Source organism: Coregonus clupeaformis, unplaced genomic scaffold (genome assembly GCF_020615455.1).
Source record: "Coregonus clupeaformis isolate EN_2021a unplaced genomic scaffold, ASM2061545v1 scaf0123, whole genome shotgun sequence".
NCBI lineage: Eukaryota > Metazoa > Chordata > Actinopteri > Salmoniformes > Salmonidae > Coregonus > Coregonus clupeaformis.
This window is the reverse complement of record NW_025533578.1, coordinates 21,661-35,000: the sequence shown is the minus strand read 5'-3', so window position 1 is coordinate 35,000 and position 13,340 is coordinate 21,661. Positions and strand designations below refer to the sequence as shown.

General features: G+C 47.0%; 1 protein-coding gene across 1 annotated transcript in view; it reads right to left on the bottom strand.

Moving 5' to 3' along the window:
• Positions 1–11,937, bottom strand: part of LOC121574709 (dedicator of cytokinesis protein 3) — a 345,949-nt gene extending 334,012 nt beyond the window's left edge. Inside the window, exon 1 of the mRNA XM_045213536.1 lies at positions 11,337–11,937. Within this exon, the coding sequence (XP_045069471.1) occupies positions 11,337–11,373 (37 nt within the window). The 5' untranslated portion in view covers positions 11,374–11,937. The remainder of the gene's footprint in view (positions 1–11,336) is intronic.
• Positions 11,938–13,340: the final 1,403 nt, after the last annotated feature.

Here is a 13,340-nt window from a genome sequence, read left to right as displayed (position 1 = left end):
GCCAGATTCACTAGGCAGACAGGGAAAGGACTGGGGACAGGAAGGCCAGTGCACATAGGCAGACAGGGACTGGGACAGGGACAGGGAGGCCAGACAGGGACAGTGGAGAGGGACAGGGAGGCCAGACAGGGACAGTGGACAGGGACAGGGAGGCCAGACAGGGACAGTGGAGAGGGACAGGGAGGCCAGACAGGGACAGTGGAGAGGGACAGGGAGGCCAGACAGGGAGGCCAGACAGGGACAGGGAGGCCAGACAGGGACAGTGGAGAGGGACAGGGAGGCCAGACAGGGAGGCCAGACAGGGACAGGGAGGCCGGAGTCATGTTGCATTGCATTTCAGGTAACAATTGAACAACTGACTACTGAGCTCTATTCTGGTGCCAGAGAAAGGACAGACAGACAGACAGACAGACAGACAGACAGACAGACAGACAGACAGACAGAGAGACAGACAGACTGACGGAGAGACAGACTGACTGACTGAAGGACAGGCAGACTGAAGGACAGACTGACTGACGGAGAGACTGACGGAGAAACAAACAGCACGTGAACTGTGTTGTTGTAAAGAGAAAGGATGGACGGACAGACAGACAGCATGTGAACTGATATGATGCAATGACCAGTCAGAGCAGCCTTCCTCTAAAGCATCTCTTTATAGCAGCATTGTTATTCCGCCCACAGCCTCGTTAGAATGAGACTCAGAGTCCCACAAACGGTAACAGTTCTGAACACTCTGTCCTCCTGTTCTCTGCAGGGGTCACAACACCTGTGATAGGCCAATAACAATATTTTATATGGACATAGAAATCAGATTGGGATTTTGTACAATGAATCAAATCCACCATAAACCAAAGCTTTTGATCTCAAGTCAAGAGATATGCTTGTTCGACGTGGGCACTGTGTTTTGCCACCTGTGTGACAACAACAACCACAACCGAGACAACATGTTGTTTTCTCACTGTTTTCTCTTGAAGTGACTTTCTTTCTTACACAATGTGAATGCAGCAGAGAAGTTTTTGCTGGCTAGATGACGGTTGTTATGGCGACGGCGGATCATCTGGGCCAGGGTTCCGCAGGCAGGCACCTCGTCACCCCGCTCGGTTCCATAAGTGTCACCATAACAACAACGGAACTCTCCATCAGAATGCCACCATGGTTTGAAGCTCTTCATCTGGTTAGCGTCCAAAATGGCACCCTATTCCCTATATAGCACACTACTTTTGACCAGGGCCCCTAAAGATATGGTCAAAAGTATTGCACTATATAGGGAATAGGGTGCCATTTGAGACTCAGCCAGGGTTTGTATTGAAGATAACCCCCACATCCATCCACTCATTCAACAACACTGGCTGATTGTGTGGCAGGATTCAGGAATGCACAAAAATCATTGCCACAACTTCACATGTTAAAAAAACACTATTTTCCCACACAACCATCAGACGATGAGACCATCAGACGATGAACAACGGCAGCTATTCCTAGGCCTGAACAGGAGAGGGACCACCTCAGATATCAAGCCTGAACAGGAGAGGGACCCCCTCAGATATCAGGCTTGAACAGGAGAGGGACCCCCTCAGATATCAGGCCTGAACAGGAGAGGGAGCCCGTCAGATATCAGGCCTGAACAGGAGAGGGACCCCCTCAGATATCAGGCCTGAACAGGAGAGGGACCCCCTCAGATATCAGGCCTGAACAGGAGAGGGAGCCCCTCAGATATCAGGCCTGAACAGGAGAGGGACCCCCTCAGATATCAAGCCTGAACAGGAGAGGGACCCCCTCAGATATCAAGCCTGAACAGGAGAGGGACCCCCTCAGATATCAGGCCTGAACAGGAGAGGGACCCCCTCAGATATCAAGCCTGAACAGGAGAGGGACCCCCTCGAATATCAGGCCTGAACAGGAGAGGAACCCCCTCAGATATCAGGCCTGAACAGGAGAGGAACCCCTTCAGATATCAGGCCTGAACAGGAGAGGGACCCCCTCAGATACCAGGCCTGAACAGGAGAGGGACCCCCTCAGATATCAGGCCTGAACAGGAGAGGGACCCCATCAGATATCAAGCCTGAACAGGAGAGGGACCCCCTCAGATATCAGGCCTGAACAGGAGATGGACCCCCTCAGATATCAGGCCTGAACAGGAGAGGGACCCCCTCAGATATCAAGCCTGAACAGGAGAGGGACCCCCTCGAATATCAGGCCTGAACAGGAGAGGGACCCCCTCGAATATCAGGCCTGAACAGGAGAGGGACCCCCTCGAATATCAGGCCTGAACAGGAGAGGGACCCCCTCAGATATCAGGCCTGAACAGGAGAGGGACCCCCTCGAATATCAGGCCTGAACAGGAGAGGGACCCCCTCAGATATCAGGCCTGAACAGGAGAGGGACCCCCTCAGATATCAAGCCTGAACAGGAGAGGGACCCCCTCAGATATCAAGCCTGAACAGGAGAGGGACCCCCTCAGATATCAAGCCTGAACAGGAGAGGGACCCCCTCAGATATCAGGCCTGAACAGGAGAGGGACCCCCTCAGATATCAGGCCTGAACAGGAGAGGGACCCCCTCAGATATCAAGCCTGAACAGGAGAGGGACCCCCTCAGATATCAGGCCTGAACAGGAGAGGGACCCCCTCAGATATCAGGCCTGAACAGGAGAGGGACCCCCTCAGATATCAAGCCTGAACAGGAGAGGGACCCCCTCAGATATCAAGCCTGAACAGGAGAGGGACCCCCTCAGATATCAGGCCTAAACAGGAGAGGGACCCCCTCAGATATCCTGACAGGAGAGGGACCCCCTCAGATATCCTGACAGGAGAGGGACCCCCTCAGATATCAGGCCTGAACAGGAGAGGGACCCCCTCAGATATCCTGACAGGAGAGGGACCCCCTCAGATATCCTGGACAGGAGAGGGACCCCCTCAGATATCCTGACAGGAGAGGGACCCCCTCAGATATCCTGACAGGAGAGGGACCCCTTCAGATATCCTGAACAGGAGAGGGACCCCCTCAGATATCCTGACAGGAGAGGGACCCCCTCAGATATCCTGACAGGAGAGGGACCCCCTCAGATATCCTGACAGGAGAGGGACCCCCTCAGATATCCTGAACAGGAGAGGGACCCCCTCAGATATCCTGACAGGAGAGAGACCCCCTCAGATATCCTGACAGGAGAGGGACCCCCTCAGATATCCTGACAGGAGAGGGACCCCCTCAGATATCCTGACAGGAGAGGGACCCCCTCAGATATCCTGACAGGAGAGGGACCCCCTCAGATATCCTGAACAGGAGAGGGACCCCCTCAGATATCCTGAACAGGAGAGGGACCCCCTCAGATATCCTGACAGGAGATGGACCCCCTCAGATATCCTGACAGGAGAGGGACCCCCTCAGATATCCTGACAGGAGAGGGACCCCCTCAGATATCCTGACAGGAGAGGGACCCCCTCAGATATCCTGACAGGAGAGGGACCCCCTCAGATATCCTGACAGGACAAGATGGAAGAAGCCACAGAGAGATGTAGGCTACTAAACACTTCTGACAGGCGGAGAAACAACTAGAAAACTTCAGTCTCCAAGATAAAAGAGAACTTTAAGTCTCTGGTTCCCCGTGGGATTCAGACCATCAAAGCCTGGGCTACATTTCCTGTTGCAACATTCTTTCCCAATGTTGGTACAGCTCTCATAGAGTCTCTCTCTCTCCAGCTCCTCTCCAGCTCCTCTCCAGCTCCTCTCCCGCTCCAGGCATCAACCTTCCTTCAGCAGGCAGCACTAGACACATCAAAAGAAATATGATGCGCTTGCTGCTTTTTAATATTTGAGGAAAAGGTAGGATTCGCCGGGCGGCTTCTTGTGAAGAAACTAACTGATTAGGGAAGGACGGAGCATGTGCAGCTAGTGCCTGGAAGAGAGGTGTGTGTGTGTGTGTGTGTGTGTGTGTGTTATAGCCTGGCTGTCAACAACACACACACCCTCCCTGAGATTGTCTTCACCTAGACGAAGACGATAGAATAACAGGATAATCAAGTGACGCTATTACACTGAACAAAAATATAAACGCAACGTGCAACAATTTCAAAGATTTTGCTGAGTTACAGTTCATACAAGGAAATCAGTCAATTGAAATAAATTAATTAGGCCCTAATCTACGGATTTCACATGACTGGGCAGGGGCGCAGCCATGGGTGGGCCCACCCTGAGATGGCCCACCCTGGGAGGGCCCACCCTGAGAGGGCCCACCCTGGGAGGGCCCACCCCGGCCCACCCCTCCCAGTCACACTGACGGTCCCGCAGGTGAAGAAGCCGGATGTGGAGGTCCTGGGCTGGCGTGGTTACACGTGGTCTGCGGTTGTGAGGCCAGTTGGATGTACTGCCAAATTCTCTAAAACGACATTGGTAGAGAAATTAACATTCAATTATCTGGCAGCAGCTCTGGTGGACATTCCTGCAGTCAGCATGCCAAGTGCACGCTCCCTCAAAACTTGACACATCTGAGGCATTGTGTTGTGTGACAAAACGGCACATTTTAGAGTGGCCTTTTATTGTCTCCAGCACAAGGTGTACCTGTGTAATGATCATGCTGTTTAATCAGCTTCTTGATATACCACACCTGTCAGGTGGATGGATTAGCTTGGCAAAGGAGAAATGCTCACTAACAGGGATGTAAACACATTTGTGTTGTAAACATCCCCAACATGTGCTGTAGGTACTTTACAGTAGTAGAGGAATATCATAGAGAGACATCACCACAGACTCCTATCAGGCATCACCACAGACTCCACTCAGGCATCACCACAGACTCCTCTCAGGCATCACCACACTCCTCTCAGGCATCACCACAGACTCCTCTCAGGCATCACCACAGACTCCTCTCAGGCATCACCACACACTCCTCTCAGGCATCACCACAGACTCCTCTCAGGCATCACCACAGACTCCTCTCAGGCATCACCACAGACTCCTCTCAGGCATCACCACAGACTCCTCTCAGGCATCACCACAGACTCCTCTCAGGCATCACCACAGACAGCCCTCAGGCATCACCACACACTCCTCTCAGGCATCACCACAGACTCCTCTCAGGCATCACCACAGACTCATCTCAGGCATCACCACAGACTCCTCTCAGGCATCACCACAGACTCCTCTCAGGCATCACCACAGACTCCTCTCAGGCATCACCACAGACTCCTCTCAGGCATCACCACAGACTCCTCTCAGGCATCACCACAGACAGCCCTCAGGCATCACCACAGACTCCTCTCAGGCATCACCACAGACTCATCTCAGGCATCACCACAGACTCCTCTCAGGCATCACCACAGACTCCTCTCAGGCATCACCACAGACTCCTCTCAGGCAACACCACAGACAGCCCTCAGGCATCACCACAGACTGCCCTCAGGCATCACCACAGACTCCTCTCAGGCATCACCACAGACAGCCCTCAGGCATCACCACAGACTCCTCTCAGGCATCACCACAGACTCCTCTCAGGCATCACCACAGACTCCTCTCAGGCATCACCACAGACAGCCCTCAGGCATCACCACAGACTCCTCTCAGGCATCACCACAGACAGCCCTCAGGCATCATCCCTCTGATTCCAGCTACTGAGACACATACCTTCATTCTTTACCTCATGGTGAAATGAAATGAAATGAAAACATGAAAACTGAGTCATTTTCCGTCACTGATTTTTCAGGATATTACATCAAAATAGTGTTAAAAGGAAGCATAAACCAAAACTCTACCCAGATTCAATCTCCTGATCTAACACTAGTGTACTGCAGCTACAGTATGTTGTTGAGACCAAAGGGGGTATACTGCAGTGTACTACTGTAGTGTAGTACTGTAGTGTAGTACTGTGGTGTAATACTGTAGTGTAGTACTGTGGTGTAGTACTGTAGTACTGTAGTGTAGTACTGTGGTGTAATACTGTAGTGTAGTACTGTAGTGTAGTACTGTAGTGTAGTACTGTAGTGTAATACTGCAGTGTAGTACTGTAGTGTAGTACTGTAGTGTAGTACTGTGGTGTAATACTGTAGTGTAGTACTGTGGTGTAGTACTGTAGTACTGTAGTGTAGTACTGTGGTGTAATACTGTAGTGTAGTACTGTAGTGTAGTACTGTAGTGTAGTACTGTGGTGTAGTACTGTGGTGTAATACTGTAGTGTAGTACTGTGGTGTAGTACTGTAGTACTGTAGTGTAGTACTGTAGTGTAGTACTGTAGTGTAGTACTGTAGTGTAGTACTGTGGTGTAATATTGTAGTGTAGTACTGTAGTGTAGTACTGTAGTGTAATACTGCAGTGTAGTACTGTAGTGTAGTACTGTAGTGTAGTACTGTGGTGTAGTACTGTGGTGTAATACTGTAGTGTAGTACTGTGGTGTAGTACTGTAGTACTGTAGTGTAGTACTGTGGTGTAATACTGTAGTGTAGTACTGTAGTGTAGTACTGTAGTGTAGTACTGTGGTGTAATACTGTAGTGTAGTACTGTAGTGTAGTACTGTAGTACTGTAGTGTAGTACTGTGGTGTAATACTGTAGTGTAGTACTGTAGTGTAGTACTGTAGTGTAGTACTGTGGTGTAATACTGTAGTGTAGTACTGTAGTGTAGTACTGTGGTGTAGTACTGTAGTGTAGTACTGTAGTGTAGTACTGCAGTGTAGTACTGTAGTGTAATACTGTAGTGTAGTACTGTGGTGTAATACTGTAGTGTAGTACTGTAGTGTAATACTGTAGTGTAGTACTGTGGTGTAATACTGTAGTGTAGTACTGTAGTGTAGTACTGTAGTGTAGTACTGTAGTGTAATACTGTAGTGTAGTACTGTAGTGTAATACTGTAGTGTAGTACTGTGGTGTAATACTGTAGTGTAGTACTGGTAGTGTAGTACTGTGGTGTAGTACTGTAGTGTAGTACTGTAGTGTAATACTGTAGTGTAGTACTGTAGTGTAGTACTGTGGTGTAATAATGTAGTGTAGTACTGTAGTGTAGTACTGTAGTGTAATACTGTAGTGTAGTACTGTAGTGTAGTACTGTAGTGTAATACTGTAGTGTAATACTGTAGTGTAGTACTGTAGTGTAGTACTGTAGTGTAATACTGTAGTGTAGTACTGTAGTGTAATACTGTAGTGTAGTACTGTAGTGTAATACTGTAGTGTAGTACTGTGGTGTAGTACTGTAGTGTAGTACTGTAGTGTAGTACTGTGGTGTAATAATGTAGTGTAGTACTGTAGTGTAGTACTGTAGTGTAGTACTGTAGTGTAATACTGTAGTGTAGTACTGTAGTGTAGTACTGTAGTGTAGTACTGTAGTGTAATACTGTAGTGTAGTACTGTGGTGTAGTACTGTAGTGTAGTACTGTAGTGTAGTACTGTGGTGTAATACTGTAGTGTAGTACTGTGGTGTAGTACTGTAGTGTAGTACTGTAGTGTAGTACTGTAGTGTAGTACTGTGGTGTAATAATGTAGTGTAGTACTGTAGTGTAGTACTGTAGTGTAGTACTGTAGTGTAATACTGTAGTGTAGTACTGTAGTGTAGTACTGTAGTGTAATACTGTAGTGTAGTACTGTAGTGTAATACTGTAGTGTAGTACTGTAGTGTAGTACTGTAGTGTAATACTGTAGTGTAGTACTGTAGTGTAGTACTGTAGTGTAATACTGTAGTGTAGTACTGTAGTGTAGTACTGTAGTGTAATACTGTAGTGTAGTACTGTAGTGTAATACTGTAGTGTAATACTGTAGTGTAGTACTGTAGTGTAGTACTGTAGTGTAATACTGTAGTGTAGTACTGTAGTGTAATACTGTAGTGTAGTACTGTAGTGTAATACTGTAGTGTAATACTGTAGTGTAGTACTGTGGTGCAGTACTGTGGTGTAGTAATGTAGTTCAGTACTGTAGTGTAGTACTGTAGTGTAGTACTGTGGTGTAGTACTGTGGTGTAGTACTGTAGTGTAGTACTGTAGTGTAGTACTGTAGTTCAGTACTGTAGTGTAGTACTGTGGTGCAGTACTGTAGTGTAGTACTGTGATGTAGTACTGTGGTGTAATACTGTGATGTAGTACTGTGGTGCAGTACTGTAGTGTAGTACTGTAGTTCAGTACTGTAGTGTAGTACTGTAGTGTAATACTGTAGTGTAGTACTGTAGTGTAGTACTGTAGTGTAGTACTGTAGTGTAGTACTGTAGTGTATAGTAGGAGCAGTGATTTGTGCTCTTAGACAGATGTGACACATTTCTAATGACTTAGAGGGATTACAGTGTGCCCTTATCAAGGGGGAAACCAAGCTTTCACAACACATTACATGACACATAGGTGTGGGGGAAACATGGAACTGGAGAAACAAGAGGCACATACACGCATACACACACACACGCACACACACACACACACACACACACACACAGGCAGTGCCCTGGGTTAGACAGCTCATACTGCCAGCCTGGTGATGCTTGGTTGAGCAAGTAACAATACCAAGCAATAATTAGCAGGAAGGGAGCCATTCTACTGGAACTGAACGAGGCGTACTATGCCTTCTAGGCATCTGTCTGTGTGTGTGTGTGTGTGTGTGTGTGTGTGTGTGTGTGTGTGTGTGTGTGTGTGTGTGTGTGTGTGTGTGTGTGTGTGTGTGTGTGTGTGTGTGTGTGTGTGTGTGTGTGTGTGTGTGTGTGTGTGTGTGTGTGTGTGTGTGTGTGTGTGTGTGTGTGTGTGTCTCTGTGTGTGTGTGTGTGTGTGTGTGTGTGTGTGTGTGTGTGTGTGTGTGTATGTTTCCGTATGTATATGTGGTTGCTTTTCTAGACTCAAACAAACAAAACTCAAACAAAATGACAACATTTTCAGTCTACACTGAGTAGACAAAACATTAAGGACACCTGCTCTTTCCATTTCTATCTGAGACCCCGTGTAGCTCAGTTGGTAGAGCATGGCCCTTGCAACGCCAGGGTTGTGGGTTCGATTCCTACGGGGGGGGGGGGCAGTTTGAAAAAATGTATGCACTCACTAACTGTAAGTCGCTCTGGATAAGAGCGTCTGCTAAATGACTAAAATGTAAAATGTATATCCCATGCATGCATGTGTGTGCTCTCTGCCAAAAACATAACAGACCTGAGACTCCAGCTGACATCACCGTGAGGGAATTAAAACATTATTCGGTTCATAATGAACTGCTCCATAACAATGGAGTTGTACAATCTTCAAGAGCTGTTCTGTCTGCCTAATGATCCCTACACTCTTAGAAAACAAGGTGCTATCTAGAACAAAAAAAGGGTTATTTGGCTGTCCCCTATATGGGAACCCTTTGAAGAACCCCTTTTGGGTTCCATGTAGAACCCTTTCCAAAGAGGTTTCTACCTGGAACCCAAAATAGTTCTACCTGGAACCAAAAAGGGTTCTACTTGGAACCAAAAAGGGTTCTACTTGGAACCAAAAAGGGTTCTACTTGGAACCAAAAAGGGTTCTCCTATGGGGACAGACGCAGAACTCTTTTTTTAAAGAGTGTAGTGGCCCTCTCTGACTCCTCCCCTCTTCAAGTCTTCATTCTGTACCACCCTCTCCATTCACACACACACATACACATACACACATACACACACGCACACACATACACACACACACACACACACACATACACACACACTTGCTCCCCCTCCCCCCAAAACACACTTTATAACAAAGCCAGATGCACATATACAGTAGTTATATGTCCACACACACTCCATGAAACAGGGTTGGTTATCCACAGACCCCCTTTAGACTCAGTAAGGTCGGAAACCCTTCCATATTTCCCTCCAATCCTAATACTGATTCACTGAGGACATAATATCCCAGCGATCTGTGTTTTAACTCTTTGCTGTCTGAAGTGATTAGAGGAGGGAATGACCTCCCTGGAGGCAATCAGGTAGAATATTGGCCACTCACGTCAATTTCCACACATGGTAACACTGAGAGAGAGTGATCACAGAATAGAATACTTTATTTTGCTGGTTTATTTCCAGTGCAAACTGCACAACAGTACTATTTGAACTGTACTCCGCTGAGCCTGTGGTTAGTAACCAGTAACCAATGTAGCTATGGTCTTCCTCTCTGTCTCTCAGTCCTAATGTGATGCAGGTCTTTGACTGGTTGGTGAGAACTCAGTGTGTACTGGGCTACCTGGGCCGGGGGGGCTGGAACTGCATTCAGAGTGCATCCAGTCCCTTTGACTGGGTGGTGAGACCTCAGTGCGTACTGGGGCTACCTGGCCCGGGGGGGGCTGGAACTGCATTCAGAGTGCATCCAGTCCCTTACAAAGAGCCATTTATTAGGTGGCCAAGCTGAATAGCTGTTTTCAATGCTCAGCCACAATCTCTCATAGTCCCTTTGGAGAACATCCATGAGTCTCTCTCTCTCTCTCTCTCTCTCTCTCTCTCTCTCTCTCTCTCTCTCTCTCTCTCTCTCTCTCTCTCTCTCTCTCTCTCGCTCTCTCCATTAAACTCTCTTCATCCCTATGAAAGATGTGGTTGTTTTTGGGGTTCTTTCTGCTTTTTAAATTGTGTTGGTCTGTCTATAAATACAATGTGGTAAGAAGCTTCCTATTCAACTCCAATGAGCCGCTATTCCAAGTGTTACTCTGCTGCCATGAATTGGACTTGCTAAGCAGGCTGTTGTCAGCGAAGCTGTTTTTTCCTTCCCTAGTGTTTTTGCCACAGTCTGTCGCTTTAATGCTACATGGAGATCTAGCTGTTCCATATCCACGGTTAAACCATATTCTAACCATGAATACATCTGTGATTTGCCCCTTGATCGTATGTCAGCAAAGCAGCATCGATAGCCTACTGTCAGCTGTTTGGTCACCGTGGGCCAACTGGCTCCTCCAGGAATATGTGTAGCAGAATAGAATATAATTCACATTTCTCTATCTCTCCTATCCATTGAGCTGCGCAGCGCACCTGTTGTAAAGGTACTTTCTCCTCGCCCTCTGTTGGGAGATGAAGCAGTAGTTTTGACTAGGCGGCGTTACAGATTTGCCTTAGATTAAAACAGTGACATCACGAAGTCCTCCAACATGAGCAACGTGTGCGTTTTTTCTCTCGGTCGTTGATAAAAACGGAATAGCCTAGGCTACAATGTTGTCGAATGTCTTCTAGACGCAAGATGACGTGACAGTTTGGAAAAATGTGCAGAAATGTCAACACGTGTCTGGCTGCTGGCTGGGTTCAGTGACCTGAACATATAGGCGACATAGGCTGCTTCTATTCCAGTGTTGAACCGTGAGGGACAGACTAATTGAATAGACAGACAGACACAGGCCTAAATAAACGCTATATTGTTAAGGTTAAAACAATAAACTGAATTTAATCAACTCACCAACTCCGATTTTCTCCTCTTCCGTCGGGGTCCACATGATTCTGGTGAAATTCCAGGTAAACCAAGCCCGGTTTCGCCGTTATCATGGAAAAAGGACCGGGAAAAGTTGCATAAACCGCTCAGATCCACGTAAATATATCACTGCGTCTCAACGCCTGCAAATAAAAGAAAACCAAAGTGGAATGTGCGTTGATATTTCGCCTCTCAAACGATGCATTTTCTGGTCGGGTCCTCAGTCAGTCAGCGCATCTTGCTGTCATACAACAACGTTCACTCAGTCTATCGCAATAAGTGCTAGGTTATTATCCTATCCGGCTGGGGCTGCATCGTCCCTTCTGTCCGAATCCCTTCTCCCAACTCTGATCAATGCAGCGGCAGCATCTTGCGCCGTCCACTGCCAGAAGCCAGAATATTAAGAAAGCCGTTCTTTATTTATTTATTTAAAACCGCCGGTACACAGCACAGCAGTCTCATTTTCTGTCTGAATGCCGCTGTCTGTAGATCCCAAACTCGTTTTGAGTCGGATAAATTTATAATACATGCTTTAAAACGATCCTATATCGCTATGGAATAACAAGTCGACCATTTCAAGACCACGGAGAGTGAATATCGCAACAGCACGGAGAGAGAGAGAGAGAGAGAGAGAGAGAGAGAGAGAGAGAGAGAGAGAGAGAGAGAGAGAGAGAGAGAGAGAGAGAGAGAGAGAGAGAGAGAGAGAGAGAGAGAGAGAGAGAGAGAGAGAGAGAGCGAGAGAGAGAGAGATGTCCAGTTGTTTACGATGTAACTGGAGAGTGTGTGAACAGGATACTCAATGCAGTCACCGCTGCGCCATCTTTTAGCCTAGCCACATAACGCAAATTGCCAAAACAGTCCATCCTTTGATGGGACACAGATGGTGCATAGAGACAGTAGTCATACCTTTAAACCTAGATCTCTCCCCTCTCCTGTCTTTAGTTCCTATAGTGACCTTTGGCTTGGGATGTGCTATATTGTGTTGTTTTGTATCTCTCACTCTGATGTGAATGTGTGCGCGTGTGTGTCCGTGCGTGCGCGCGTGCATGTGTGTGTGTGTGAAAGAGAGAGGTGCCAGCTGATGCTGTCCGAGGTGATGTCTTTACAAATTAGTCACTGTGTCTTCATCACACACACTCGGTCACAACAGTTAGAAAGCAACAGTGTTTTGGAAAACAGTGAAACCGTTAAATCAATCAAATAACTAAATGGGTATTGCAAAAGGCGTTTCTATTGAAAGGTATATTCCCTTACAGAAAAATCACATGATTTCACCTGTGGAAAATCACATGATTTCACCTGTGGAAAATCACATCATTTCACCTGTGGAAAATCACATCATTTCACCTGTGGAAAATCACGATTTCACCTATGGAAAATCACATAATTTCACCTGTGGAAAATCACATGATTTCACATGAAATTTCACACGTGAAATCATGTGAAAACGTGTTTTTGGAACACTTCACACGTGATCAGGTTTTCACATGTTGCTTTACATGTTGTGCATGTTACCTTTACATAAGATCACAAGAAAACACTTTTGGAACACTTCACGTGTTCACATGTGACATTCATGTCTTTTTTTCTGTAAGGGTTGGTTCAGGATGAAGAAAGACCTTGGGATAACAAGCTCTGTAGACCAAGCTGTGTCTCAAATTGCACCCTGTTCCCTATATAGTGCACATATTTTGATCAGAGCCCTATAGGCCCTAGTAAAGTAGTGCACTAAATAGGGAATAGGGTGCTATATGGGATGTCATCTTAGTCTTTTCACAGACACAAACAGCATCTGCAGAAGAAGTAGAGCCAATGTACCGTCACATTCCCGTAGTCATGTACCGTCACATTCCCGTAGTCATGTACCGTCACATTCCCATAGTCATGTACCGTCACATTCCCATAGTCATGTACCGTCACATTCCCATAGTCATGTACCGTCACATTCCCATAGTCATGTACCATCACATTCCCATAGTCATGTACCGTCAC